The 26,437-nt window shown below is 46.0% G+C and overlaps 1 protein-coding gene across 1 annotated transcript in view; it reads right to left on the bottom strand.

Moving 5' to 3' along the window:
* TMED10 (transmembrane p24 trafficking protein 10) overlaps positions 1 to 24,846 on the bottom strand; it is a 73,648-nt gene extending 48,802 nt beyond the window's left edge. The window contains exon 1 of the mRNA XM_086937512.1: positions 24,616 to 24,846. Coding sequence (XP_086793638.1) covers positions 24,616 to 24,789 — 174 coding nt within the window. The 5' untranslated portion in view covers positions 24,790 to 24,846. The remainder of the gene's footprint in view (positions 1 to 24,615) is intronic.
* Positions 24,847 to 26,437: the final 1,591 nt, after the last annotated feature.

Below are 26,437 nucleotides of genomic sequence, written 5' to 3' on the forward strand. Positions count from 1 at the left end.
ATGTTCTCAACACTGTCCTACTAAAACTGTTTCAGTCCTTTTCCGTAAAAGGTGGCGTCTCCAAATCAATGAGTGAGGCCACCATAATTGTCATCCCAAAAGAGGGTAAAGACCCTCTTAACAAAAAACTACGGCCCAATCTCGCTCATAAATCTAGACTGTAGGATATATGCAAAAACTCTAGCTAACAGACTCAATGCAATCCTCCCTAAACTAATTCGCAACTCCCAAGTGGGATTTCTTAAACACCGCATGTCCAACGATAACACAAGATTACTTTGTCATGTTCTAGAAAAAGCAAAAATAACAGCTTCTCCCTCCGTTGCCATCACCCTGGACGCGGAAAAAGCGTTCAACAGGGTGTCGTGGCCCTTTTTAGGTTTCGCTGGGGGGCGGAGCCGTTAGGCTCCTCCTCCAGAGAAATCTATTGAGTACAGTAAGGCACTATGGAACACGCCCCCCGTCCCATTGGCTAGCTCCATAAATGGAGCCTAGCCATTGGACGAGGGGCCTGTCCATCAATGCCGGACCAGACACGGGGGCGTTCCCGAGATTCTTTGGCTTTTGCCGACGTCACGCGACGCCGGGAACGCCCCCGAGTCTGGTCCGGCCCGGCCGTGATTGCTGCTGTCCTGGGCATGTTTTTCCCCGGCACGTTTCCCGCCTCCCTCCCGCCGTTCGTGTTCTCTCCCGCCCCCCTCACGCCCCCTGTGTCCTCTCCCGCCCCCTCCCGCTCCCTCCCGCCGTCCGTTCCTCTCCCGCCCCCCCCCCTGTCCTCGTAGGCCTCCCTCCCGCCGTTCGTGTTCTCTCCCGCCCCCCTCCCCCCTCACGCCCCCTGCCCGGGAGTGAGCCGAAGCTCTGCCTGGGCTCCTGAGCCGCTGGTGGAAGCAGCCGCGGAAGAGCTGGCTTCGTATCTGCTGAGGAGTAACCTTCTGCCCCGGCCGGCCGTCGTCAGCTCTCCCCCTCAGCCCGGCGATTGGTCCTCGGCCGCCGGGACTCCCCCGCGTCATTCCTGGGCCGGGCAGAGATTGGCCCGACCTGAGAGGTGTCCCCGCGCGCGCCCGGAGGTATCTGGAGTCCGGCCGTCCCTCAAAGCAAGTCCGGAGAGAAGGAGCAATGCGACCCCCGCAAGGAGCCCCCGCCAGAGTGCCCGGTAAGTCAAATGGGCTAGGGAAGGCTCCGTGTGGCAGGGTGTCACTCCTCTGAGCCTGCAAGGCTCCCTCGATATCCGAAGCCCTGCGAGGCTCCCCCGTGTTGTCCTGAGCCTAACTTCTTTTAGTGTCGCTCTTCTCGTTATAAATACCTAGACAATGGAGCGGGTGTTTACAGAGAGCTCTCGCTACAGCCCAGATCACAAGAGGAAGAGACTGCCTTTAATTTATGATTTAGAGTGCACGACCTCGATTCTTGTGCCTCGAGGCAAGTTGACCACCAGAAGAAGAAAGAGGTAAATAGGAGGGTTGCACAAAAAGACATTGGCCATGCCCCCTTGAGAGACCCCCCAGTTTTTTCATCCCACTTAACGCTGCTCAGTGCGATGTATTTACTGGTTAATATGTGCGATTCACCTTATTTTTTGACGGATTCGAAAAAGAGCGTTTATTTGCTGGCAGTGAAAGGACTCGGGACTGAACTGCAATCTGGTCGCTGAAGCGCAATCTTTTCGAATAACCTTCAGAGGCGGCTTGGGTTTCTCTCATGCCTAAAGGCTACCCGTCAGACTTGCTCCTGCTTGGGCGAGAACGCGAGATATGATCTTCAGAGGGAGAAAGTAGGGCACTTATCTTTATTCTGAGATCCTCTAAAAATAACACGCAGAATTGGAAAGCAAAGTTAACACTTCAAACGGCCGTCTGTAGTTGTAAGACCTTGTTCCGGAGGGCGGCGGGGGAAGTAAACAAGGTTTCAGATGTCGTTGGGCGCTGGGTCGCTGATGGCGCGTGGGATACCGGCTCGCGCCAAGTGCGGCGTCTGGCGGCACGGCATTAGTCCTTATCTCGGCCATCCATGTGCGGATCCTGGCGGGAATATTGAATCTGAGGCTCGGCCTCCTATCAGCTGCCCACACCTGGAAGGGTGAATGAAATTGTGGAGACGGGGGAAGCGTATAATCTTTACAGGATTACCTGTCTTTTGCTCCGCGTTGGGAATGCACAAAGTCTGTGTACAGGAATGGAGTTTGTCCCCGTCATCAGTGGCGTAATGCAAAATGATGGGCCTCCATGCAAAATGTGTTAGGGGCCCGTGACGGACCCATGTGCCACATATATTGATAGGCGGAGTGGGGCGGGGGACCCCTGAAGGGTCGCGGTCGCCTGCAGCTAGTGGCTTCAGGGAGCTGTTTAGTCCCTGCCCGCATGAAATAGATTTAAACCCAATGCGCTGCAGTGAAGGCGACGGCGGGAAACCTTACTAAGAGCATTCTTTGTCTTCATGCCTTCCTTTCCCCTTTATTCCTGCTGCTGCTATAAAACCTCTCCTGCCCTTAAGTGCACCTGGACTGATGATGAAATATCATGAAATCGGCCATGGGCTCAGAGCTGGACTGTCCATCCAGGCACTGTGCCATTCCCAGAGTGCTGGAGACCTGGGGGCTGCTTTCAAGGCTGGGAGGGCAGTCATGATCCAGCTTTGAAAGACCCCGTGATGATCCAGTCCTAGAAGCAATCCTCTGCTTGTCGCACTCGCAGCACCAGGGGTCAGCTCGCTCCCTTGGACTTGTAGCAGCACCTTTCACTGAGAGGAGGGGGTACATCTATGCTGTGAGAAAGAAGTGTCACCGCGGTAAGAGGCACCTTTAATAGGTCTAGCAGAGACCATCGCCCAGAGCCCTCTCCTCATCTCCCGCTGTCCGTTCCCGCCCCCCCCCCCGCGGTCCGTTCCCACCCCCCCCGCCAACGGAGGTAGCCTCCCGAGTCAGAGTTGGTGGGCCGAAGTTGCATACGCTTCACGCTATCCGCACCTCACAGCCATGTGGTACTGGTTCATGTCCATTCCTCAGTGGAGGGCCAGGCACGGTCTGCCCCAGCGGCGCGACCCCCAACCCCCCCCCCCCCGGCGGGTGTCAGCAGGACCTGCCTTCAGTGACCATTCAAACAATCCTCACGGGGATATTCAAGTGCGGCATGCCGAAACAGAACCTCGCCTGCGCCAATAGTCTAGTGCTTGCCAGGGTGCCAATATGCACCTCTTCTCCATTAGAAGCTGGGGGGTGCCGTGCGACAAGATGGCGGATGCCGGCCCAAGGGGATCGCAAGTGCCAGTGCTGTCAGCTGTTGAGCGGGGCAGGTTCGATCTTCTCCCGTGTGGCGCCACTCAGCTCACTCAAGGGATGACATCAGTGCACTTCACAGTATCCATCCATAGGCACACCTCAACATGTCCGCACCGCAACTGGCAGTATTACAAGTGGCATCAGAGGGGCCAGCGGCTCATCAGGATGGGACCTATGTCCTGCTGCAGGCTGCTACACCGTTGGGGCCCAGCTCAGTGAATCCTGTTGTAAGGGCAGTGGTGACATCTGCAATTTGGGTAGCGAAATTGCCCAGTGGCTGTCAACGTGAACCAGTGCCACAAAGATTAAACTTAAGTGGGGGCCAAAGATGTTGATTTAATCGCTACATTCACAGCAGCATTACCTGTATCATTTCAACTAGTGCTGCTCCCGTTGCCTTCCCTCTCACAGGAGTGCTGTGTGCAATATTTCTAGCCTCACAGGAGCCCTGGCTGCATTGCTTCTATACACATACTAAGAGTTATTTCAAGGGGAACCGGTAACACGTTTCAAGGGTGTCGCTTCTTCAACACTGTGCTCCACGCGCCGCGACGAGCAACCCCACACATGTGCTATTTTGAATTTGATGCCCACACATTACAGATGGTACTTTCGTGGCAGTGCAGGAATCGTTTCATCATCTTAAAAAAACAGCATCCCTGAGCAGTTCAGTGTAGTGAGGGCGAGCAGTGGGACCGAATGGTATATTCAGGCAGTGTGTGTGTGCGGGTGTTGTCCCAGCCGTGCCCCGTCACTCAGCGGTGGACTGTCGTCGCGGCGGCAACAGGGCGTGCAGCTAGGGTTACCCTCTATTTGCAGGGGACTCCCTCACCCCAATCCCGCCGCAGCAACAACAGCAGCGTAGTCAGTCTATGCGGCGGCCGCATCTGCCATCCGCCCACAACCGCTCCAAATCCCAGCCAGTCCGGGGGGGTGCCATGCAGCGAGGTCTCACCCAGCCGCCCGCCGATTATCAAGCACTCAGCGGCAGGTCTTACATGCACAGGTGTCTTTCACTTGCAGGAGCCTGTCTACCGCAATCGCGTCGTTAACTCAACTGCACCATGGGCAGTCTGGGCAGCGGCCTAGCCTGCGATCCACCACCTCCCACCGCAGCAGTCGATCCGGGGACACATGTGCTGGAGGCTGGCAGGCGACGTCACGGAGTCCCATCCGCGCCTCGCCAGTCACCAGCCAGCGTCCAGGTAGGCAGCAACAGAGGGTGCGGCCATAGCCCGTCTCCGCCGGGCTAGTGTTTCAGCGCCGTGTTTTGCGGCCCTGTGGGCGGAGGTAAGCCCCGGGCTCGCCTAGGTCGTGCCGGCCGCAGGGACCGTAGGCAGGGTGGCCCATCTAGACGATGTCCACAGACCAGGGCTCAGCCAGCAGAAAATCAGCAGCGGAGGTCCGGGGGTAGGGCGACCCTGGCAAAGTCTCGCCCAGCAGGAACCCCCTTGGGCGACTACATACGGATGTTAAAGCCTGTGCAGCGGAGCTCCGGTTAGGGTGACCAACTGGCATGGGTACAAATTCAGGACTGTGAGTGTAAAAATTCAGGACAGAAATTCAGGACAGGAGGTCGAAATTCAGGACAAAGGGTACGTATTAAAGACACATCAGAGGAGGTTGAGCAATAGTACATAAGTAAGTAAATAGACAACCACTTAAGTACAAGTGAACATAAGTTTATATTAGGTTGAGAAACTTGTGCACTTCATGGTTAGGTTTCGACCTGGCAATCTGCGCAAGCAGTTCGCGCAGGCAAAATCTATTGTTTACATATATTGGCTTCAGGAACGTCCCCCGGCTCCCATTGGCTAGCTTCATAAATGGAGGCTAGCCATTGGGAGCCGGATCTGTGTGTCTGTAGTCAGCGAGGGCCCCCTGTTGCTGTCAGTATATATGTGTTGGTGTTAAGAGTCAGCTGTCCACTTGTGCTTGCTCTCCTGCCCTGCTATTGGCATTGTAAATGACAATGCCATTTATTTATGTTTTTAAAAAAAACATAAATAAAAATAATGTCATGAGCAATGCCAATAGCTCTAACTTTTGCAAAGGCGAAACCATTGCATTGTAAATGCTTGTTAAAACAATGTATGCAATCTTTTAACCTGGGGAAGCCCTATATTGATATGGGAATGGCACTTTACTCCTCCCATCCGCCAGAATCACCATAAATGGCTCCCTGTCAGATCCATTTTGCTTAGAACAAGGAACCAGGCAGGGCTGCCCTCTTTCACCAGCTTTATTTCTCCTGGCCCTCGAACCCCTCATCGTGGATATCAAATGAAAGGACGATATCATGGGCATGGAGTTTGGTGAGTCACAAATAAAACTGGCCGCATACGCGGATGACATCCTGGTGGTTACAGAACACCCCGAATCCTCCATCGAGGCTCTCATGTCGACCATAGATAATTATTCCCTCCACTCCGGCTACAAATTGAACCGAGATAAATCAGAGGTTAAACCCTTGAACATATACGTTACCAGAGACATGCTGCGAAACTTTGGCCTGTCCTGGAAGACCGGTTTCATTAAATACCTCGGAATTGAATTTGGTACTACCCTTCTTGAAACCCTCCAGCGCAACAAAAAAACCACCTTAGAGAAAATTAAATCGCAATTGATGGATGGTCTCCTCGGTTCCTAACTTGGTGGGGGAGAGTCAAGACCATCAAAATGATGATCTCCCCTCTAGTGGATTACCTCATCACAATGTTGCCCTTTACTTTATCCCCGGACTTTCACCACAAACTAGATGCCTTACTCACCAAATTTCTCTGGAAAGGTAAAAGAGCAAGAATTAGCATAAAGAAACTCCCTCTGGACAAATCTCTTGGAGGGGTCAATTTAGCGGATTTCAAACTGTACCAACCTGCTTTTCTCGCCAAGCAGGGCTATTACTGGCTGTCACCTCCTGCCGCCTACAGCCCCGTTTGGCTAGATAGAAAGGACCTTTTTGGAAAGATTGCCCCAGTGGCGGTTTTATCAGCAAATATGAACACAACCTCTTGCTCAAAATCGATCTTCCAGAACACAAAAATCGCCCTGTTAAAAGTAGATAAACTCTTAGATGCCAGTATCCGACGTCCTTGTGGGATTCGATCTGGCATAACCATTCCGTGCTGTACAACGGCAAACCATTACAAAATGATACATGGATTAAAAAGGGTATTTTTTTCCCTCACCAACTATTCAAGGGTTCATACCCCCTCTCCTTCAAGGAACTCCAATCCAAATAAAACCTTGCCCCAATTTAATTTTATAACTTCCTGAAGGTAAAAGCGGCGATCACTAAAGCACAATTCTCTGCTAGCCCTCCCTCTCTCCCGTCCTACTTCTCTAGATCAAACAGAATAGGCCACCAGGTGTCCTGGATTTATAAGCTCATACGCCCTCAACATTCCAATCTTAATAAACAAATCATACAATTCTGGGAATCACACTCCTCTTTCCCTATATCTGACGTAGACTGGGCCAAAACCTGGGAATCCACCTTGCGACACAAAATCAGCCCTACTCTTTCCCTAACAAAATTCTGGCTACTCCATACAGCCTTCTGGACACCAGAAAGTCTTTTTGCTCACAACAACAGAGAGGATGCATCCTGTTGGAACTGCAAAAGTGTTGACGGTGATCTTGAACACCTCATACTCCATTGCGAGTGCGTGGTCCCCTTTTGGGATAGAGTCTTCGAGTTTCTCAAAAGGATCTTCTCTTTCTCTCCCCAGAGAAATGTCCTACCTAGTCTTTGGTTTCCTCAAAGCCACGTCCCTTAACGACAATGATAAGGCCTTATTAGATTTACTCCTCATGGCTGCAGTGAAAGGTGTTCTCAATAACTGGAAAGATTCCCGTAAATCCTCCTTTACCTGCTGGTTAAATTGGATAATCAACCTTAGAGGTGCTGACAATATATCACTTCAACACTCACCATGGCGACCACCTCGGAGACGATAGTGGGATGCTCTTGACAACTATTTTAGTGCCCACAAACCACTTTGAATCACCAACATCCACCCTCGACTCTGGTCGCCTTCTCTTCACTTTAGTTTTGCCCATGCTCCTCGTTCTACCCAACCGGTTAACTAAACTTTAGACAAATTCCAACAACCTGTGGACCAACCCACTGATATTATTGTTCCCACTGTCATGTAATGTATATTCATTTCTATGATTTTCTTCATTATGTTTTGCTATCTTATGTTACGTTCCTGAATGATTTTGTTTATTTTCTCCCATCCAATTGCCAATATGATAGGCACTATTTTAATCTCATGTACCTCAACTATTTACTTATGGCTTTTATGCACTCAATGTATGTATTCAGCATCTTTTTTCGTTTGTTTATTTTGAAACTACCAATAAAAACGTTTGAAATTAAAATAAAGTGATTAAAAGCAAGGGCTGTGCTGCTTAAAAAAACAAGCATTTGCAATGCATTAGGTCTAGCATTTATGCAAGTTTAAGCTATTGGCATTGTAAAGGACAATGCTTATTTAGGTTTTAAAAATGAAAACAAAAATAAAAGGCATTGTTATTTGCAATGTCAATAGCTCAAACTCGTGTAAATGCAAGACCTATTGCATTTCAAATGCTGGTTAGATTAGTGAGTAGAAAAGCTCCCTTTCGGGCCGCGTGGTAAATTAATTAAATAAAAAAGCGCAGCCGTAAAAGTGAAAGCAGACCGCACTGCAAATAAAAAAAATAGTGCTAACAGACTTATGAAGGAGACTGTGTAATGCCACAAGTAAAAGAACCAGTCCTCATGGTAGGTATCAAATGACAAGGAGGTAACAAAGAGGGACTAACAAGCCTCATTATCGATCGGAAGCCAGCATTTACCAAAGACAATGACACCAGGCAATCACAAATATGGGCGGAGAGAAGGCGAGGCTTTCACAGCATACTCTGCTACTGTACAGACAGTCCAGGATTTTGCGGTTTGCCGCAAAATCAGCACTTTTGTAAAAATTCCGCAATTTTTACAAAAGTGCCTGCGAAATCAACAACTCCCCATTAACTCTTCTCCCCTCAATCAGGTCACCTGCTGTCCTTACACTTCTGTGAGGGGGTTCTAGTAAGTCCTACGTGTATGAGGTAGGAGGCATTAGATGTTCTAATGGTGGGAATGTGCTTGTGTGTTCTTAAAGTGAGTGTGGGTATGACATGAGATGTGATATTTGCAAGCTAGAAGATGAAGTTAGTTCATATCAACCATGTATTCAGTCCTTAGGTCTTTTGAAATCTGAACAGATCAAACAGGATTGATCCTTCTAAGAAGGAATCCACTCATATGCGAGCAGTACCATCATGTGTGGTATCTGCAAATTTCAAAGATTACTGCCATGTCCCTGCAACAATTTCAAGCACCTAGAGGCCTGTCTGCCCTACTAATTCGTAATGATAAAGCAAAAGAACCTGTGCACGGTCTTTGCATTGCCAAAGTGAGGTCTCCTCAAGGTAAAGTGTCAGACACTATCTCTATGACTTGTAAAAGAAAATGAACTGCCAGCAAAATCCCCACACTAGGAGTGTTTAATTGGTTGATATAATGATGTATGCACCTCCTAAGACAGAAGATGCCCAACTTGTGTTGCCTCTGTTCATGTTCTCTCATAACCACACCATGACTCGCTACCTTAAATTGTTTCCTTAAGTTGCCTGCTTCCCTGTTTGGCTCCACCTCCGCTATCCTTTGTTAGTTCCATGCTTATTTGTTCCCACCATAACAGCTGATTAACATCCAAACTTCAATTCAACTTTGACACCTCTACCCAAATTCATTCTGACATCACCCATCTAGTTTTCCTCTTTTACTCACTGCTTCTTACTATACCTACATTTACTCCATTTTCAATGGGATCAGTCCCTACTCCCTCTATTGATGGCAACGAAATATGATTGACCACATCCATAACTAAGGGACCCCGCCCATCATTAGAATTAATCTGTAACTGTTCCAAAACTTCAATACCTAATTTTACCCACATTCTGTCAAGAAGTTTGATGGAACTATTAGGTTATTGGCATATTTAAACATTTTAGCAGCTACATTACACTTTGTACTTTTACTTTGACACAACAGTCTTATCCATTTGAGGCGACCAACATTACTCTTGCAATCTTTTTTTGCAATGCAATAAATAATTAAATTCCACTTATATACAATATTAATTAAATTGTTCCTGACTTTTATAGACAGTACACGTTATCTTAAATACTCAACGCTGATGTCACCTATGCAAAACCTGTAAATCCCGAGATGGTTTCCTTGGACCTTCTGTGCTTAACATGCTGTAACACCATCATAACCTAATCTCCTCCATAACACTTTTCTACACTTATTCACTCACATGAACACCTAGCCATACCAAAGCTATCTACGTCATTCTCCATATTACCAAGTTCACGCAACATGCTTGACTTGGAAATCCTACTCTAAGAATTTAGGGTAAGAAATACAGAGTTTGTGACTATAAAATTAATTTTGTAATGTATCAATCCCTCCAGGATTTCGTCGTTTCCCGCAAAAATCAGCACTTTTGTAAAAATGCCGCGATTTTTACAAAAGTGCCTGCGAAATCAACAACTCCCCATTAACTCTTCTCCCCTCAATCAGGTCACCTGCTGTCATTACACTTCTGTGAGGTGGAGGCAGCATCTGATCTACTCAAGACATCTGACCGCCCAGCAAACCGGGAGCGCGCTCTACTCTACAGGATCCTGATCCAATATAAATAAAGGACCTGATCCAAGCGGCCTTGAAGGCATATAAAGCACAAGGGCAAATAGCAACTCTGTGTGGTGCAGACCTGTGGGCCATCGCCAGTGCCTCTGACTAATCGCAGAGACCCGGATTAATCCCATTTAAAATATTAGGAGTGCCCCTGTACCTACTCATTTCCCCTTTCCTTGACACAATGTTAAAAATATAATCTTAATTTATTTATATAACATTAAATTAGAGGTCAACTTTTAAGTGCCATATTTATCTAGAGCTAGCATGTGTGCATTTTATTTTTTTAATTTTACTGATATGGTTTTATAGGCTGTCCCAAAACAAACTATATTTGATTGAGAATATATTTTTACATGCCAAACATTCTCAAGGCTTGGCTCGTGCATGGACTCTTCGAGAGAAGACGGACCCTTAGCTCGGCTTGTGGTTAATTTATTGGCTCACTCACCTCTGCTTAATAGAAATATCGTTTCTGGGCAAAGATAACCTGTGTCTTTAATTATTCTGCAGTAAAACTAGGGGTTACCAGGGATTGTGTGCTAAATTCTGTGTTTTAGCTTGTTACAAAGTGAGGCAAACTTGAGAGGATTTTTTATTCTTCCCTTCTGCAAATCAGGAAGTTAGCTTTAGGATATGAGAAGAAGAAACCAGAATCATTTCGAGCTTTAAAATAAATGGGCAGAGGTAGGATTTCAAAAGGTTTGCATACTAACAATGTTAGTTATTTTTCTCACAGTGGGCCTTCTCGGACCTGTTTAACGGGTCATGGCCTGTCCACGAAAGCGATGTCGAGCTGCCCTCAAACTCTCAGGCGAGAAAAGGGTCAAGGGTGGTGCCAAACACTGGTACCGCAATGTGTCAAAAGGTGTGATAACTGCTACCAACCTATAATAAAGCAAATGGAGATTTGCATTTTACAGGGATAACAGCTTTCACCTGTGTGCTGCTTCCTCTGTTTCATATTCCAGGTTGCCTATTCAAAGTGGAATACTCTACTAAAACAGTTTCCATTGATTTAAGGCTGAAAATGAATGATTAGGAGTAAAATAAAGAGCAGCCAAAATGCCTGTAAATTCCCATATCCGTGCCGCTAAATTTGCAAATCCATGCCGCTATATCCTGGGGGGGTCTGACTGTATGCCTCGCAGAGCGGGCAACGCATGCACCCTGCCGCGAGGCTCGACCTAAAAAACGTTAAATAAACAGCAAGCATTTATTTAAAGGTTATTTACAGTTAAAGAAAGGAAGTAACTAGGGTGTACTGTGCAGCTCAACTTTAGGAGTATCTGCATCTTTAAATACAGCAAACGCGTACAAATATGATAGGCTCTTCAAAATTCTAATTCAAAAAGTGTATTTCATTAACCTGCAGAACCGTTGGTAAATCCGACTGTAGAGGTGCATTCAGAAGTATTTTTTTTTAAGTGATAGTTTTTAAACAAATTTAGAAACGGCATGCTCTCCTCCTCCCTCCACCATTAGTGATTAAATCCAAACACAGGATAAGGTTTTGTACAGCACGCATCCTTAAGTTATGCACTTCGAGGTCCTCTTCTGTGTAATAATGAATAAGAATTAGGGAAATTGAAATTGCCCAGGATCGACACATCCCAGGTCTTCTGGTTCCACGTTGTGCGATTGAGTTCAGCCACTAGTTGTGCATGCTTCTTCCCTTCCCCTAAACCCATTTTACGCCCCCCATTTGCCTCAGACCAAATGTTTGCGAGTACCCATGGTTTAATCTGTCGGCTGCGTTTTGACCCTCAAGTCGTGTTGGGTCTCATCAGGACTGACAATATAGGGACATCCTGGGTGAAAAAGAAAAAAAAACAATGAGGAGGTGGCGGGGGTTAGATTCCAATTAACAGCTGTGGGAGTGAGCCCTAAAGAAATGGGCAAGGCATGCTACTCACGAAGATGTGTCAAGCGAAGTGCTGTGGGAGTGAACAGGGGAGCTCAATAAAACGTGCAAGGCATGCAAGGGGAGCATGCTCCCCAAGGAGGAATACAATTACCAAAGCACACAGTTCCTAAGAAACTGAGTGTCAGCAACCATTGTACAATCATGCTTCTTTAAAATATGCCATTGATCGTGCCTGTCCAGACGTAGACTGAAGGAAGGAAAAAGAGCAGGTTCTTTAGTGATTATACTCCTCCTTGGGTAGCATGCTACCAAGCATGCTTTGCCTGGGCAGCGATGATCATTTTTTCAGTCCTGGTGAGATCCCAACATCCAATTTGAGGTCGAAATGCTGTCGACAGTATAAATAAACAAACTTGCCTAATTCCTGCGAACTATTTAAATCATAAATCATTCTGACGATTTTTCTGTTACCCAACAACTTTCCTTCTTTTTGTATATATTTTTGTGTTGGTCATTTGTTTGTGTTCCTTAGCACTTGAGGCATATGTATTTGTATGCACACTAGAACTACCAAGGACATCAATTGGGGCTTTAGGTTAACTATGATCCACAAATAAAAAAAATAGAAAACTCACAAAAATCCTTGTGTGTTCATTGTAATAATTTTTTGGTTGTTGTGTACGTGCTTTGTGCAAGTATTTACTTATGTTTGGTGAGTGTCTGCAAGTTTTTTTCATATTTATTAAAGTTTCTACTGAATATAACAGTTAAGAGTGGGGATGTGAGCATATGGTCCTCCTTTCAAAATAGTATATTCTGGCCAGTAGGGTAATTACTTATTTAGATACACAGTAATCCAGGTCGAGTGAGGATAGTTCTTTTTATTCACCACTTGGTTAAATTCATTTCAATCATTTTTAACTTTTCACAGAATGAGTTATTATAGAAAGAGAACAGCAGACATGTGTTTCGCCCTATGTGGCAAGTTGAGCCAAAACTTTCTCAAGGCTAGTCATTTCATTCCAGCGTCATGGTGTCAGACGAATAGTCTGTACAGTTTCAATATTTAAAACATCCAATTTTTGAAATAGGTTCAATAGAGGTCTCTCATGGTGTCCCTGGATGAAACCGTAGCGCACTATGACGCTGGAACGAAATGACTGCAAACATAATATAAAACATTTATGTTCTGTTAATGTGCAAATTCAACACAGCTCTAAAAATACGCCCATCTAAAAGAAATCAAGGCTTTATAGATCTAACAAAAATCCTTTGAAACTGCTGACCTGCACTTATTATGGCAGAACCTATTCTCAATTGGCTGTCTGGAAAAACTGGCATCTGCAATGAAGTCACTTTATGTTGGAAAGAGGGCAGCAGTCAGATAGAGGCCAAACAACTGGTAGTATCGGCATTCATGTTGAAGTCAAGCTGAGTTGCAGCCTGGCACCAGCTCTATTTAAAATCTTCATCAGTGGTGCCAAGAAATGTCAGCAGGCATTAAGTCTTGATGTGCCAGTTTGCAGTGGACAAAAAAAATGGCATTTCTACTGCTCGCCGAGGAGGTCATCTTGTCTTTAAAGAAAACTGACATGCACAAACTCCTCAAAGGATCTGTGGCCTACTGCAATATGAAAAATCTCTAGATCAGCACGCTCAACACGAAATACATGATCCCTAACAGAAGAGCCAAGACCAGGAACGCATTTAGAATTTACGGAACTCCCCTAGAATGTGGAATGTTAAGACTATTTGGAATAAAATTAGATGTGGCATTGTCTTGGCCACCCAGCCTGCGAAAAAGCGAAGCAACATTAACCAGTACACAAATGCAATATTAGGATTTTAACAACAACTGTGGGTGTAGGCGAATTGCCCTGCTGTCGAGGCTTATCGAGTGCAAGCAATAGCTGCCACAACATGCAGGGCTGAATTTTGAGGCACCAAGAAAGTTGCAATCTTAGCAGAATCTGAGAATCGTTTTTTGCAAAGATTCTTCACCAAGGGCCAGTGACCCCTACAGATGTTCTCAGAAAGGAGATAAGACTTAACTCTGTTGACCAGTACGTAGCTCTACGACCGCTTTTATAATGGGTCACAATTTGGTCCAAGCCAGAGCTGAGCAACTATTTGAAAATTGTGTGTGGGCTTTGTTCATGAACAGAATAATCAAAGCTACCTTGGTAGAAGTACATAGCTGACATGTCAAGCGCCTTAGGATGCCCAGAGATATGGTCCAACCCGGGGGTAGTGGGCAGCAAATCCTACCCAGCATTTGAACCATTTCTAGTCAGTCTTTACCAGGAAATAAAAATACTTCTTTGCATTAGATTCCCAATGGGAACTTTAACACTGAAACTACATCAGCAAGTGGTCCACCTGAGCCCACAACAGTAGCATGCAGCTGGGAATACATATATTTATTTGAAGAGTTTTATATAGCGCTGGCTAGACCCGGTATCAGAGCGCTTTACATTAGGATCCATAGGCTACGAAAGTTACATCAGTTACAAGTATAGGCCGAGGAGAAAAAAACAGGACATTACAAGATAAAAGAAGTTATTAGCGCAAATCTGTTGTGCTCTTATGTAATTTTTCATTGCCAGCCTGAAGACAATATCGTTGTACTCCTTTTATTAAGCATTACGTCAGACTTTATAAAGAAGCCCTGGATTTATGGATGCGTCCTGAAAGATGAAATCATTAATGTTCTCTCTGCTTATATTTGCGCTGCTTTGAACGTCACTAGATCTCTACATTCAGATAGCGGCACTACCAAGGGAATTTGACAAGCAGTTATTATAGTTCAATCTCCTTCTTGGTATCTCTGCACTGTTGGAATGTCTTTCATTGACACTTTGCATATAAACGTTTCCTAACACTTCATGGCCACAAGGGTGAAGTACCTTCTGTTTGATCAAAAGTGTGCAGGCCTTTGTCTATAAATGGCACTTTCACTTTATGGAATTCTCAGGCATGGAACAGGCCCGGATTGCTTTAGGAGGAGCAGACATTTTAACACCATTAGTCACATTATTACCCACACGAAACAGTACCATCAAGGGCGTTTAACCATCAGTTACTATACACTTACTCTCGGCACCTTGCACTTTCTGACTTCTTTGTACTGCCACTACATGGAAACTTTTTCGTCCACTAATGTTACAAGGTCACAAGGGGTCCTGACCGTATCAATTCTATTTAATGGCACTAAAGGCATGGTCAATATTTGTTATCAAACTCCACGCTCTATGGATATTCATAAGCTTAGAACGGTAGCCCTGGACCAAGTAGAATAGGGGCGGAAACAAGTCGACCAACAGAGCATAGGATCATTACTTCGACAGAATTAGGTGCTGTCTGGGTATCTTTAGTATAGGACCCTGGCAGGAGAAATTGTCTTAAGTGTTCCCCAAAATATGGTTAAATCCATCCTGGCTTTAGGGACCAAGATAAGATCCGATGATGAAGCATGACATCAATAAGGTGTGCAAGAGTCTTTCAAACTACACCAAGTAATGTCCTGAATGAGGATAGAACTCCACTATAAAGAAATATAACAAGCATTTGCAATGCAATAGGACCTGCATTTATGAGAGTTTAAGCTATTGCCATTGTAAATGACAATGTCTTTTATTTAAGTTTTAAAAACGAAAACAAAAAGCATAGTTATTTGCAATGTCAATAGCTAAAACTTGAGTAAATGCTAGACCTATTGCATTGCAAATGCTTGTCTTCCTTTTCTTCGGCAGTACAATTAGCCCGCCGTGGATTTTTGATGTCTTCCGACAATCTACATAGTTAATAATCATTTTAGCTGTCATATCTTATTTATGTGGAAAAGGCATTAACGTCATTGTGATACGGGCATGCTAGGCAAGTACCGGTCAAGAATTTCCTCTCAAAGGCAGCAGCAAAAATTTGCCACACCCCAAGAGCAGATATTGGTAACAGCCACTAGCTTTTTAAAGATTCAGGAGAGAAACTGGACACTACCAATCATTTTTAAAAAAAGTGCAGTTTTCTATAGTTAATTAAAATCACTACATAGATTTTTCATTGTCAGAAAGGATCTTAGGGAGTAAAAGAATTGTGTATATACATCAACGCTATTTTCAATGTAATGATTTCTCCAATTGCATCTTTACAGCAATTCATTAATCATGCATATATGATATAGGAAATAAAGTAGCAGGGTGGGTTTATAAACATTGATTTTCTCAGCTTTCTGTCTAGCATGTAAGCGAGCAGAGTGCAGAGGCAATATTTCGATAATCACTATAAAACCCTTAAGGTCCCAAAGGCGAGACCTATTGGCTATGCCATTGCTAGTTTAGTGTTAGATTTTCATCAGCATTGATCTGTGATCCTGTAATTCATCTGGTTCATGTCTACATACATGTGGTTTGATAGGTTTTTGATTTGTTTTGCTCTGTGAAATGCCTCATATAGAGTTGATAAAGCAGGGATTGCCTCCAGAGAAGGGGCCATGCCTGGAATGTCTTAGTTTTGCTTCTGTCTTTGAATTTATATTATTATTAATCTATTTTTATAATGCGCAGAGCTACCCAAGAGGGTTTCCCAGCGCAGACCCAGAAGGGAACTCTGAAACCTAGATTAGAATCATTGATTAAATAACCAAGTCTTTAATTGTTTACAAAAGTTGGAGTACAGTCTCTCTTTACGCATCAAATCAGGGAGAGGTCCACAAGATTGGACCAAATTAGAGAAGGAAAGTGAGCCCAGTCTCACAAATTTGATTCTAGGAACTACAAATTTTTCTTCAGTGGAAGAACGGAACATGCTTTTTTTGAAGAACTGATGTTTGCCAATCAGATGGTTGCATTTCCAAATTGTATTTTAATGCTGATATTTGGATCTTAATCACGAGTGGGGTCTAGTATCCCAGTTTGTAAGCTTGGTGTTATTTGTGGTCTGAAACTGTCAAAACGTTCTTAGTTTGAGTAGAAGCACAGCCCCGGTACACAGTAAAATCAGTGTAGCTCAGAGCTCTATAGTGAGAGATTCGTGTTTATTCTACTTTCCTCTTCCATGTAGATTCTCACTCATATTTATTGATGCTGATTGAAAAATCAATGAAGTGAAATGTTAAAGTGAAGTGAAATGTTAAAGTGAAGGAAGGTGCTTTGAAAAGAACAGTCCATGTTAAATTACATTTTCTGAACTGACTCAATTGTGACAAGCTGAATGCCAGGGTGCAGCGCTAAATGTTGATAGATAAAGGCTTGGGAGTGGTAACGGAGAAAGGATGATTAGCGATGTGGAGTCAAAAAATTCAGCTGAAGTTGTGTGCTTTCTGCGAGACAGATCAGATTACTGCTGAGATGCTACTAAAAAATGAATGTTACCGTGCGTCATGAAACCAGTGCTCATGTAAAGCACTCCAATACCTATGCCTCAAGATCGCGCTGTGTAAAAACTGTAAATAAAAATGAATTTTACCGTTTGTAATGAAACCAGTGCTCATGTAAAACACTAATACCTGCGGGTCGAGATTGTACTGAATAAAACTGCAACCAAAACAAGGGAAAGTGAAATAGCGCCATGTGCGAGTTGTAGGCACGCCGTGACCGTGCACATCGATGTGGCCTACAGCTGGTGCCCAGTGGCGGCGCCTGCAGACTTCGCCGTACTCCGATGGGTGCTGCACAGCCTGTGCGGCCCGGGGAGGGGGCCGCCAAAGCACCCAAAGCAAAAACACATGGCAGCTGAATTAGAGTTGCTAGCTGCTCTTGCGCTGGATTACAAGGAACCATCGCCTGTATTACTGCCATAACCACTCCGCCGAGCCCAGACGCCTTTCTTCCACCCTGCGCACCAGCTAGGCTCGGGGACATGGAGAATACGAAGCATCAGTTTCCACCCCCGCCGCAGGTTTAAAGACGACTTGGAGGAAAGAACTCCAGAAGTACTGCTACTGATCAGGGGGGGGGGAAGGGAAAGTGAAAGTAATGCTGCATGAGGCTTGCGAGGACTTGCCTCAGAAGTGGGACAGGAGATATGCACACAGCGTGACAGTACGTGTGTGTGCACCAGCTCCAATCGCCCCTGCGCGTGCCCATCTCCTGTCCCACTTCCGAGGCAAGTCAGCAACAATAGATCTCGCTTGCGACAGCGCTTTGCGCTGCGTCGGCAGGTTCGAGACCTAAAAACCTCTACTGGGAAGGGTATACATGTGTAGGACACTTTAGGTGAGATTTGTAATAAAGGGAGGTTGTATCCTATACCTCCCATCCTCTGCTCTTCTGACCTTTGCTCTAGAAATTCCTAGACATACAGGTTTGAAGTACAACCAAATATAACCATAGGATATCACGGGAGCACTCAAACAGTCATAACAAAGCAGGCATTCCTTTGCACAAATGTCCAGTTAGAAAATAGGTTGGTCTTCTTCCGGAAGCTTATTCTTTAGGCTTCCAATTCTCAGTAAGTGTACATAAAGAGCTTTTCAGTGTTCAGAACGTTCTCATATAATAAACAGCAGATAAGAGTCTCCTTCAACCACATTGCTGAGGCGGTAATTTTTCCGCTGTGCGGCAATTTACAAAAATCCGCGTTACATGACGAGCTCAGCTCGTCATCCGCACACGACCACCGTGGCTGATGACGAGCTGAGCTCGTCATCAGCAGCGAAGGGGTTAATAGAGTTGTTCACGGTTATAATAGATGTAAAATACATAATATAAATGAACATGAATGATGCTACATTGTAGTTATTAACAAGCATTTGCAATGCAATAGGTCTCGCAGCATTTAAGTTTGAGTTACTGGCATTGTAAATGACAATGCTTTGCATAATTTTTGTTTTTTGGTGTCCGTGTGTGCATGGCAGTGGTGGTGTCTGTGTGTGCATGCCAATGGTGGTGTCTGTGTGTGCATGCCAGTGGTGGTGTCCGTGTGTGCATGGGAGGGGTGGTGTCCGTGTGTGCATGGGAGGGGTGGTGTCCGTGTGTGCATGGGAGGGGTGGTGTCCGTGTGTGCATGGGAGGGGTGGTGTCCGTGTGTGCATGGGAGGGGTGGTGTCCGTGTGTGCATGGGAGGGGTGGTGTCCGTGTGTGCATGGGAGGGGTGGTGTCCGTGTGTGCATGGCAGTGGTGGTTTCCCTGTGTGTATGGGAGGGGTGGTGTCCGTGTGTGCATGGCAGTGGTGGTTTCCCTGTGTGTATGGCAGTGGTGGTGTCCCTGTGTGCATGGCAGTGGTGGTGTCCCTGTGTGCATGGCAGTGGTGGTGTCCCTGTGTGCATGGCAGTGGTGGTGTCCCTGTGTGCATGGCAGTGGTGCTACGTATATAAGTGTGCTTGGCCTGTGGCCATAGATTAGACTAAGGGTGTGATCAGAGTGTGTGAGTGTTTTGTTTGAGGGGGCAAGTGTGCGTTTCTGTGAGTAGAAAGTGAAGTACGCAGTTGTATGTGTTTGTTAGTGTAAATGGGTGTAAATATTCCACGCACTTACATAGTGGCAATCCAGAACCCTCACACAACACAGCGGATGAGGGGGAAAATCTTGCAGATGCGCACCTGAGCCAACAGAGATTACGTGGGCGTATGTGAGGAAATGAGAATCGGTACCAATTTGTGTATCTTTGCTTCGGGAGGTTGGATATGTGGCGATGTGTCCATAAGTCCCATGGAGAGACGGGAAAAAGAACGAGAGAGAGACCCAGCGAGCACAACCTGCAGCGTCGCGGACAGCCTGCTGGCTCCAGCTCTCTTCTGCCTCCGCCTCCCGCACTCCCAGTCAGCCTCTTTATCTTCAGAACTGGTCTTTTCAACCGATGACTGCGTTGGGAACCTGGGGACAGTGAGGACAGGAGGCGAGCCTTCACAGATGTGGAATGGAGGAGTTGGTGACGAGCCACAACAAAGCCAGTCACTCTGCGGGTTACTCGCTATCAGAGCTAAACGCAGGCAGCCCAGTGAGTGTGAACACGTGCTATGATTGTCGCCAGCCCTCTTATAGACGGCAGAGTTCAACACTGCCAATGCGGTACCGGGGTTACAGGGCAGCATGAGGAGGTAAAAATGCTGCAATAAGTACAAAGTCCACGTGGGGGCACCCTAACAAACTGTAGGCATCGGTTAGAGCAAGTGAGCACATTTGTAGGTTTTTAGCTGCTACACCATGCAAGCTCAAGGCCCTGGACAGGCTCCGGTACTTTACAACAACATGGAAACCGCTTGGTTGCAGTGCCATGCTTTGCCAATATGCCCCCGCCCCTTGCCTTTCTCATGCTTGGCCTTGTTGTCCTTGGTCTCAGAGAGCTGAGCCCCATCTAGGGTCACCTGACCTTACTCGTTGACACCTAGTGAGCTAGCCCCCTGTTTTTAATTGCAGCCAGGGGACCCCCAGAATAAAGTCAATTCCGGTACCCTTAGCTACATTTTAACATCCCTTTTCACTACCACACACCACCCTGCCCACACACCCACACCTCACCATAAGGCAGTTGGATAAAAGATCTCCGCCAAAGAGCCCCTCTTTGAGGTGAGCCCGTCGGGGATTGCACCGCCTCCCCGACGAGGAGCAACCGCCGATGATGAAGCATGACACCCTTCTGGGTGTGTGAGGCAAATCCATCCAACAAAATGGATGCCCTAGGGTGTTACTCTTACACCTTTGGTCACGCCAGTTAGGTCTTCCCTTAGCTACACATAGGAACAGTACAGCAACTCCTCTTTGTTGTACTGACAGGATAATGACATCTCAACTCTGGCTTGATAATTTAGAAACCGACATGATGCAGTCTCCCTGGGAGGTATCTGATTCCCTCTGTGGCGAGGTGAACAGAATCCCCACGAAAGCTGCACATTTGATTTACCCCAAACAGCTGTGAATGTGGTTAGAATAGGTCGAAATGTGTTTTCCAGGGGTTGTCACGTGCGCAGATACTGCCTTTAACGGGCCCTGTGGGGCTAACCTCAATTAATTGGACAGATCTGACTCCCCTCCGCCCCCCTCCTTCTCCTACCTTCCATTGGCAGGTCCCTGCCTGTCAGATTCCCGCCCCTCCCCCACGCCCTTTGAGTTTAGCGCGCCTCATTATGCAGGAGCTGCGCCACTCGCCCCGTTATGTCGTCTTGGGGCCTAAAACCATCATTAAAAAGCGGCACGTCGCAAGATGCGTTTTTTAATTATTATTTTTTACACTTTTTACGGCTAGTGGCATATTTAATTTTATATTGTGTGTCATTTTATTAACCTATGTCCTGTCCCGCCGCCTCCCCCCAGGTTATAACCCTAATTTTGAAAAGCGATTTAATTACGAGGACTCTGAACACACAGACAGGATCGATAGGTGAAAAGCAGACAAGGGGGTGGCTCTGCCAGGTCCCAGGCTGGGAAGGGTTTGGGGCGCAGAGCGACACCAGAGCTCTGCCTTTCTCCCTTCCATGAGTGTGTAGTTCATCCAATGCAGACATTTCCTTTGTATTCTGGGATCTGGAGTTCTGGTATTATGGGTCCGTCAGGAGGGACTACAATTCCTCCCAGCATGCAATGGAAAATACCTGGACTTGATGAGCTATTCCTCCATGTAATCTGAGAGCCACGGGACTGAACCTGAAATGTAAAGGTTCCGTGCATTTTGAAGAGGCGCCAAATATTCATATGCAAAAGCACAGTACCGCACGCATCTTTTCAAGGGAATACGTAATACTCTAAACAGTAATTATGAAACCAGATGAAACGACCTAAACAATGTCTTTCTGTGCTCATTTCTGAAGGGAAAACACAATGGAATACAGTGGTTCATTTGCCCTCAAACCTTAATTCCAGGACGGCGGCGGCGGAGGAGGGGGCGGGGAGGGGTGCTGTGACATCAGCCTCGTTCTCGGAGTCCATTGGCCCCGGATCTTCCACGTGCTGGAAGGCGGACATAATTCACAGTGACGCGGGGCTCTCCCTCGGGCGGAGCCCCGCGGAGAACACCGGACTGGCGGTAAGTGGGACGGGGCGCTTGTGTGCGCGAGCGTGTGTGTGTGTGACGGGGAGCGTGTGTGTGTGTGCGGGCAAAACGGGGGTCTCTGTATGTGTGTGCGTGCGCTCCTGTGTGTGCGCATGCGTGCAGGGGGAAGTGTGCCTGTGTATGTATGCTGCGCTTCCTAGGAGACAGACACGGCGAGCGCGTTCGCGCGCGGCTTGCGCCGATGCCTTTTGAGAGAAGCGCGCGGCCGGCACTGTCTCCTGGGAAGCAGAGTCACTAACAATAGATCTCGGCGAGTACAGTGCTTACGCACTGTATCGCTACGAGACCTAAAAACTAGCCCGCAGCGCCACTCAAAATGAGTGAAATAGAAGGACAGGACAGAATATTATGTAGCAACAAGGTAGAAAGAAATGATACATGTGTGGACAATTAACACCTCGGTGGGAACCAATCAATGGCCGATTACGTCCATCAAGGATGTAATCAGCCAAGTATGTTCAATCCAGTGGTGGACCGGCAACGTGGAGACATGATAAGCTACAATGAAAAATATGAGCAATGCTCAGTAAATGCAAACTGTCAGCATAATGCAAGTCGAGCGGGGTTGCTGCTTCCATAAGACAATGACCTGTAAACTGATGTCAAAGCGTTTGCTTTTACTGGCATCAGGGCACAAGTTCTACAAAACAGAGGGGGGGGGGGGCGGGGCTGACCTAGTTTGGCAGTATGCAAGTGACATGGCGTGTGACATCACAGGAATGACATCATAGAAAGTGGCATCACAAGCCACGACTTTACAGAAGTGGCATCACAAGAAGTAACATCAGATCTAAAGCCCTCACATACTCACATATATGTTTAGCAGGTCTATCATGTGTACGTTTGAGCGCATTGCGGGGACAATAGCACAGTGAGCTATGGAAGATATGCGACTTCTACACTTTTCAATCCACCAGTTTTATGTAACACATCCTGTACATTCATTTACAAACGTATATAATTTATTGTACATGTAACATACTCTGCCCTTGGCAGGGTGGATGGTGTTCACCCTCTGAAAAAAAGTGGGTGGACACCGTCCACCCGCGTGTACCCCCGACCCGTGCCCGGACTGGCATCAAATAATATTCCATGCCTCCTACTATGTTTGGGGACCACATTATTTTGGGGTCCTCTACCTACAGGCTCAACACTGCGTGGCTCATATTGCTGGTTCAACACTGGACTAAACATACTTAATTGATTGGGTCCTTGATGGGTATACACTTGTGTGAACAAAGCAAAACCAAAGCGGATGACAGCCGGAGTGTTGAACGTTGCAAGCATACACCCCCAGTCAACTGATCTGGGTTTAATCCATCATTCTTTAGCTCACTCCGCCACCCCAGTTCAGACATAGCCATGTGCAAATCAGTCTGACCCTGTGCCTCATGGGTACAGTCTAGCCCGAACTGCCAAGCCAAGTCTTCCCTGGACTGAAAACAAGCATCCTGGGACCGGTTTCTGGCAAATCAGCCGTCATTAGCCAGGCCCGCTTGAATCCAATGGCAAAGTGTGCAAGAGACCCACGGCTGTGCATACCTGCCAACTTAGGGCGAACAAAGCAAAACTAAAGGGGATGATGGACGGAGTGTTGAACATAGCAAGCACTCACCCCCAGTTGACTGATCTGTGTTTAATCCATCATCATTCTTTAGCTCACTCCGCCACCCCAGTTCAGACATGGCCATATGCAAATCAGTCTGCCCTGTGCCTCATGGGAACAGTCCAGCCCAAACTGCCAAGTGTGGCAATACTATTGTATTAAATACACATTTGACTGGCTTACCATCAGATATTGCGTACGTCTACTGTAAATCGTATATTATCGTTTTTCCCAGAATCCTTAGCTTTTACCACATTATAAACTTACCAGAGCAGCCTCTAAATGGATTTGATTTCTAGGGCTCTTAGCCTTGATTCCCATTATTGAACATTTCAAACAGGAACTATCAAAGATCTAGCTACATTGAGAAAGGGGTATTTTGCCTTAACACAAGACGTCTCACTTTTACCTATGATTCCCCATTTTTTGCATGCATACACTGGTATTAGAAGGTATCGCTCGACACTCAAATTATAAATATGGTCTACATCAGTGTGGTGTTGGGTTGTTTCCATTAAATAATTGGTTCGCACCGAGATACTAATTGCGCGAGCACGCAAATTTCTGCGTTTCTCTCCTACATCACTCATTTGGAGTGGGATCGTTAGCAATTTTTTTTTACTGCGAGATCGCATCATCTAGGTTAATTTATACTATGTATTTTTCACCTATTACAGCATTTACAAAGCCTGTATCAGATGAAAAACGTTGGTTGTTTATTGTATGAAAAGTTTCTGAACACTGGTCGTTGTGTACACTTATTGGGAACTGGAAACTTAATGAGTAAACGTCTGAAAGAAGGTTTATATATTCTTGGAATGGTTATTTATGAAAAGAATGTCAATTTTGCAAGGACAGAAAGTCCGGTGTTATCATAAGGTTTAAATTAAGAAACCTATTATCTTCTTCCCTCGTTGATCCCAACCCTTCGACCCTCCAGCTGTTTGTTAGCACGGACGGAGGATAGGGAAGCATTTGATAATAATCAGGTATGTGAGTTCAGGCTTTCTCGGCCTCCTGAAGCATTATACCATGGGTTCAGTTGCGTTCAGTCGCTCACAACTTGTCACTCGATTTAGGATACACATTCCAGAGAGTCTGGTGAACTCTGTAAGCCTAGAACACTCCACCCCATCGGATCTTACCTTCAAGTGGGTCTTAACCGCGGGCTGTTCGCTTGCCTCGTATTCCCCAGTCACTAGCACGTCCCGGTGGATCTCCTCTCGCAGACACTTGCGCCCGTTGGACGGAAGGTGAAATGATATAGGCTGCACCGGTACGAAAATAAGCAACAGAGGGAGCAAACGAAATGCGTCCATGGCGGCGGCAGTCAGAGACCAGAGCACGCACGGCACGTACAGAAACGCACGACACGTATCGTACGCACATGACGTAGAGGACGTCAGAAGCCAAGGTTGCCATGCTTACTGTGGGCACTGGCTCGTTCACATCTCTTGAATCCTTTGATGAAGCGCGATGAGTCCCTTCTGCTTCAAGCAGACACTTATACTATCACGCTTTCGGACCCCAAGCCAAGTTTGGGACGATTTCCCAGCCCAGAGTGCGCTCAGGGCTCAACGACGGCCATGTTGGATACTGGCACAGACACAACTTCCGGAACAGAAAGAGGGGAGGTGGAGAATTGTAATAAGCCAGGAGACGTGTCCATCACTACTCTTGCTTCCCTCCCCAATACAACATATTGACAGTTGGCATAGGCGGGACTACCACAAGCTTAGACGCTGTAGGTGGAAGACTGTTACAGGGTGAGAGTGCTGTCCGTCTCACATCATGTTTAGTTTGAAGACTTGTTACGTAAAAGTCTTGAAAAAGAGACATGGAACTTGTGGCGTGGGAAGGATGTTGGCAAAGAACTTGAGGTCAGCGTACGCGGCGTGAACAGAAAGTCAACAAGGCTGACTTATTTCATAGCTGCCAAGGTTTCAGATTGATTATGTGTGACACTTTCAAAATGTAAGTGTAATTATGAGTGACTTCGGTCACGAAAAAAGTGCCCCTATGGCTACTAGTATATTAACCATACAATACTTGCACACTACCTCACACCAGTACCTATTGGAAGCTGTATCGAGTAATTTTAACAATTATTCGAACTGAGTAATAACTCTGCGCTGAAGTGAAGGTTCCTCGAAATATTTGCAGGTGCCCTGTCAGCATGAAGAAAGGTTTATAATAGCCCAACGGTCTAGCTCTGAGCAGTGGACCCTGCTGTTTCACTGACTAAGGTACTGAGCTCACCGAGTACTTAGTGGTAATATCGGTCCGGAGGCATTCACGAGCCCTGGAAATACAGACTATTAATACTGTGATTGGGACGTATGTAATTTCCTGAAGAAGGTGACGGCCGGCCATTTATAGGCCCACCGAAACGCGTCAATGCTTTGTGAGAAGGATACTATCTAAAATTTGTTGGGACAATTGTATTGTATGATTAAGATTAATTTTCACCCATTGTGGATACAATTGAATACTGACTTGATTTAGTAGTTCCCTCTAGAATCAGGAACTATTGTTCTTTTCCTCTTTGGTCCCAATTTACAATGAATGTTATTGTTCTATGCAACCAATATTTTGGCTTTTAACTCTGATGTTTTTAATTAATTATGTATTATGTTTTTAGTTTTATTCAATTTAATTATATTTGATATATGTATTTTAATAAAATTTATTGCCATTTCTAGTGCAGATATTTGTCGATCATATCTTTTATGTCCATTCTCTCGATACTGGTGTGAGGTAATGTGCAAGTATTGTATGGTTAATATACTAGTAGCCATAGGGGCACTTTTTTCGTGACTGTAGTCTGTAACGCTACCCCTCCCCTTTGGCTGGTGGATCCCTCTCTTCTTCTTTGTAATTATGAGTGACACCTTCGCGTGAGCAAAATCAAGCAATGAAGACGAGGAAAACAAATAAATATCATCCTCCTTCTTTCTCCTTGTGCAC

This window comes from Lissotriton vulgaris, chromosome 9 (genome assembly GCF_964263255.1).
Source record: "Lissotriton vulgaris chromosome 9, aLisVul1.2, whole genome shotgun sequence".
In the NCBI taxonomy this organism is placed as follows: Eukaryota; Metazoa; Chordata; class Amphibia; order Caudata; family Salamandridae; genus Lissotriton; species Lissotriton vulgaris.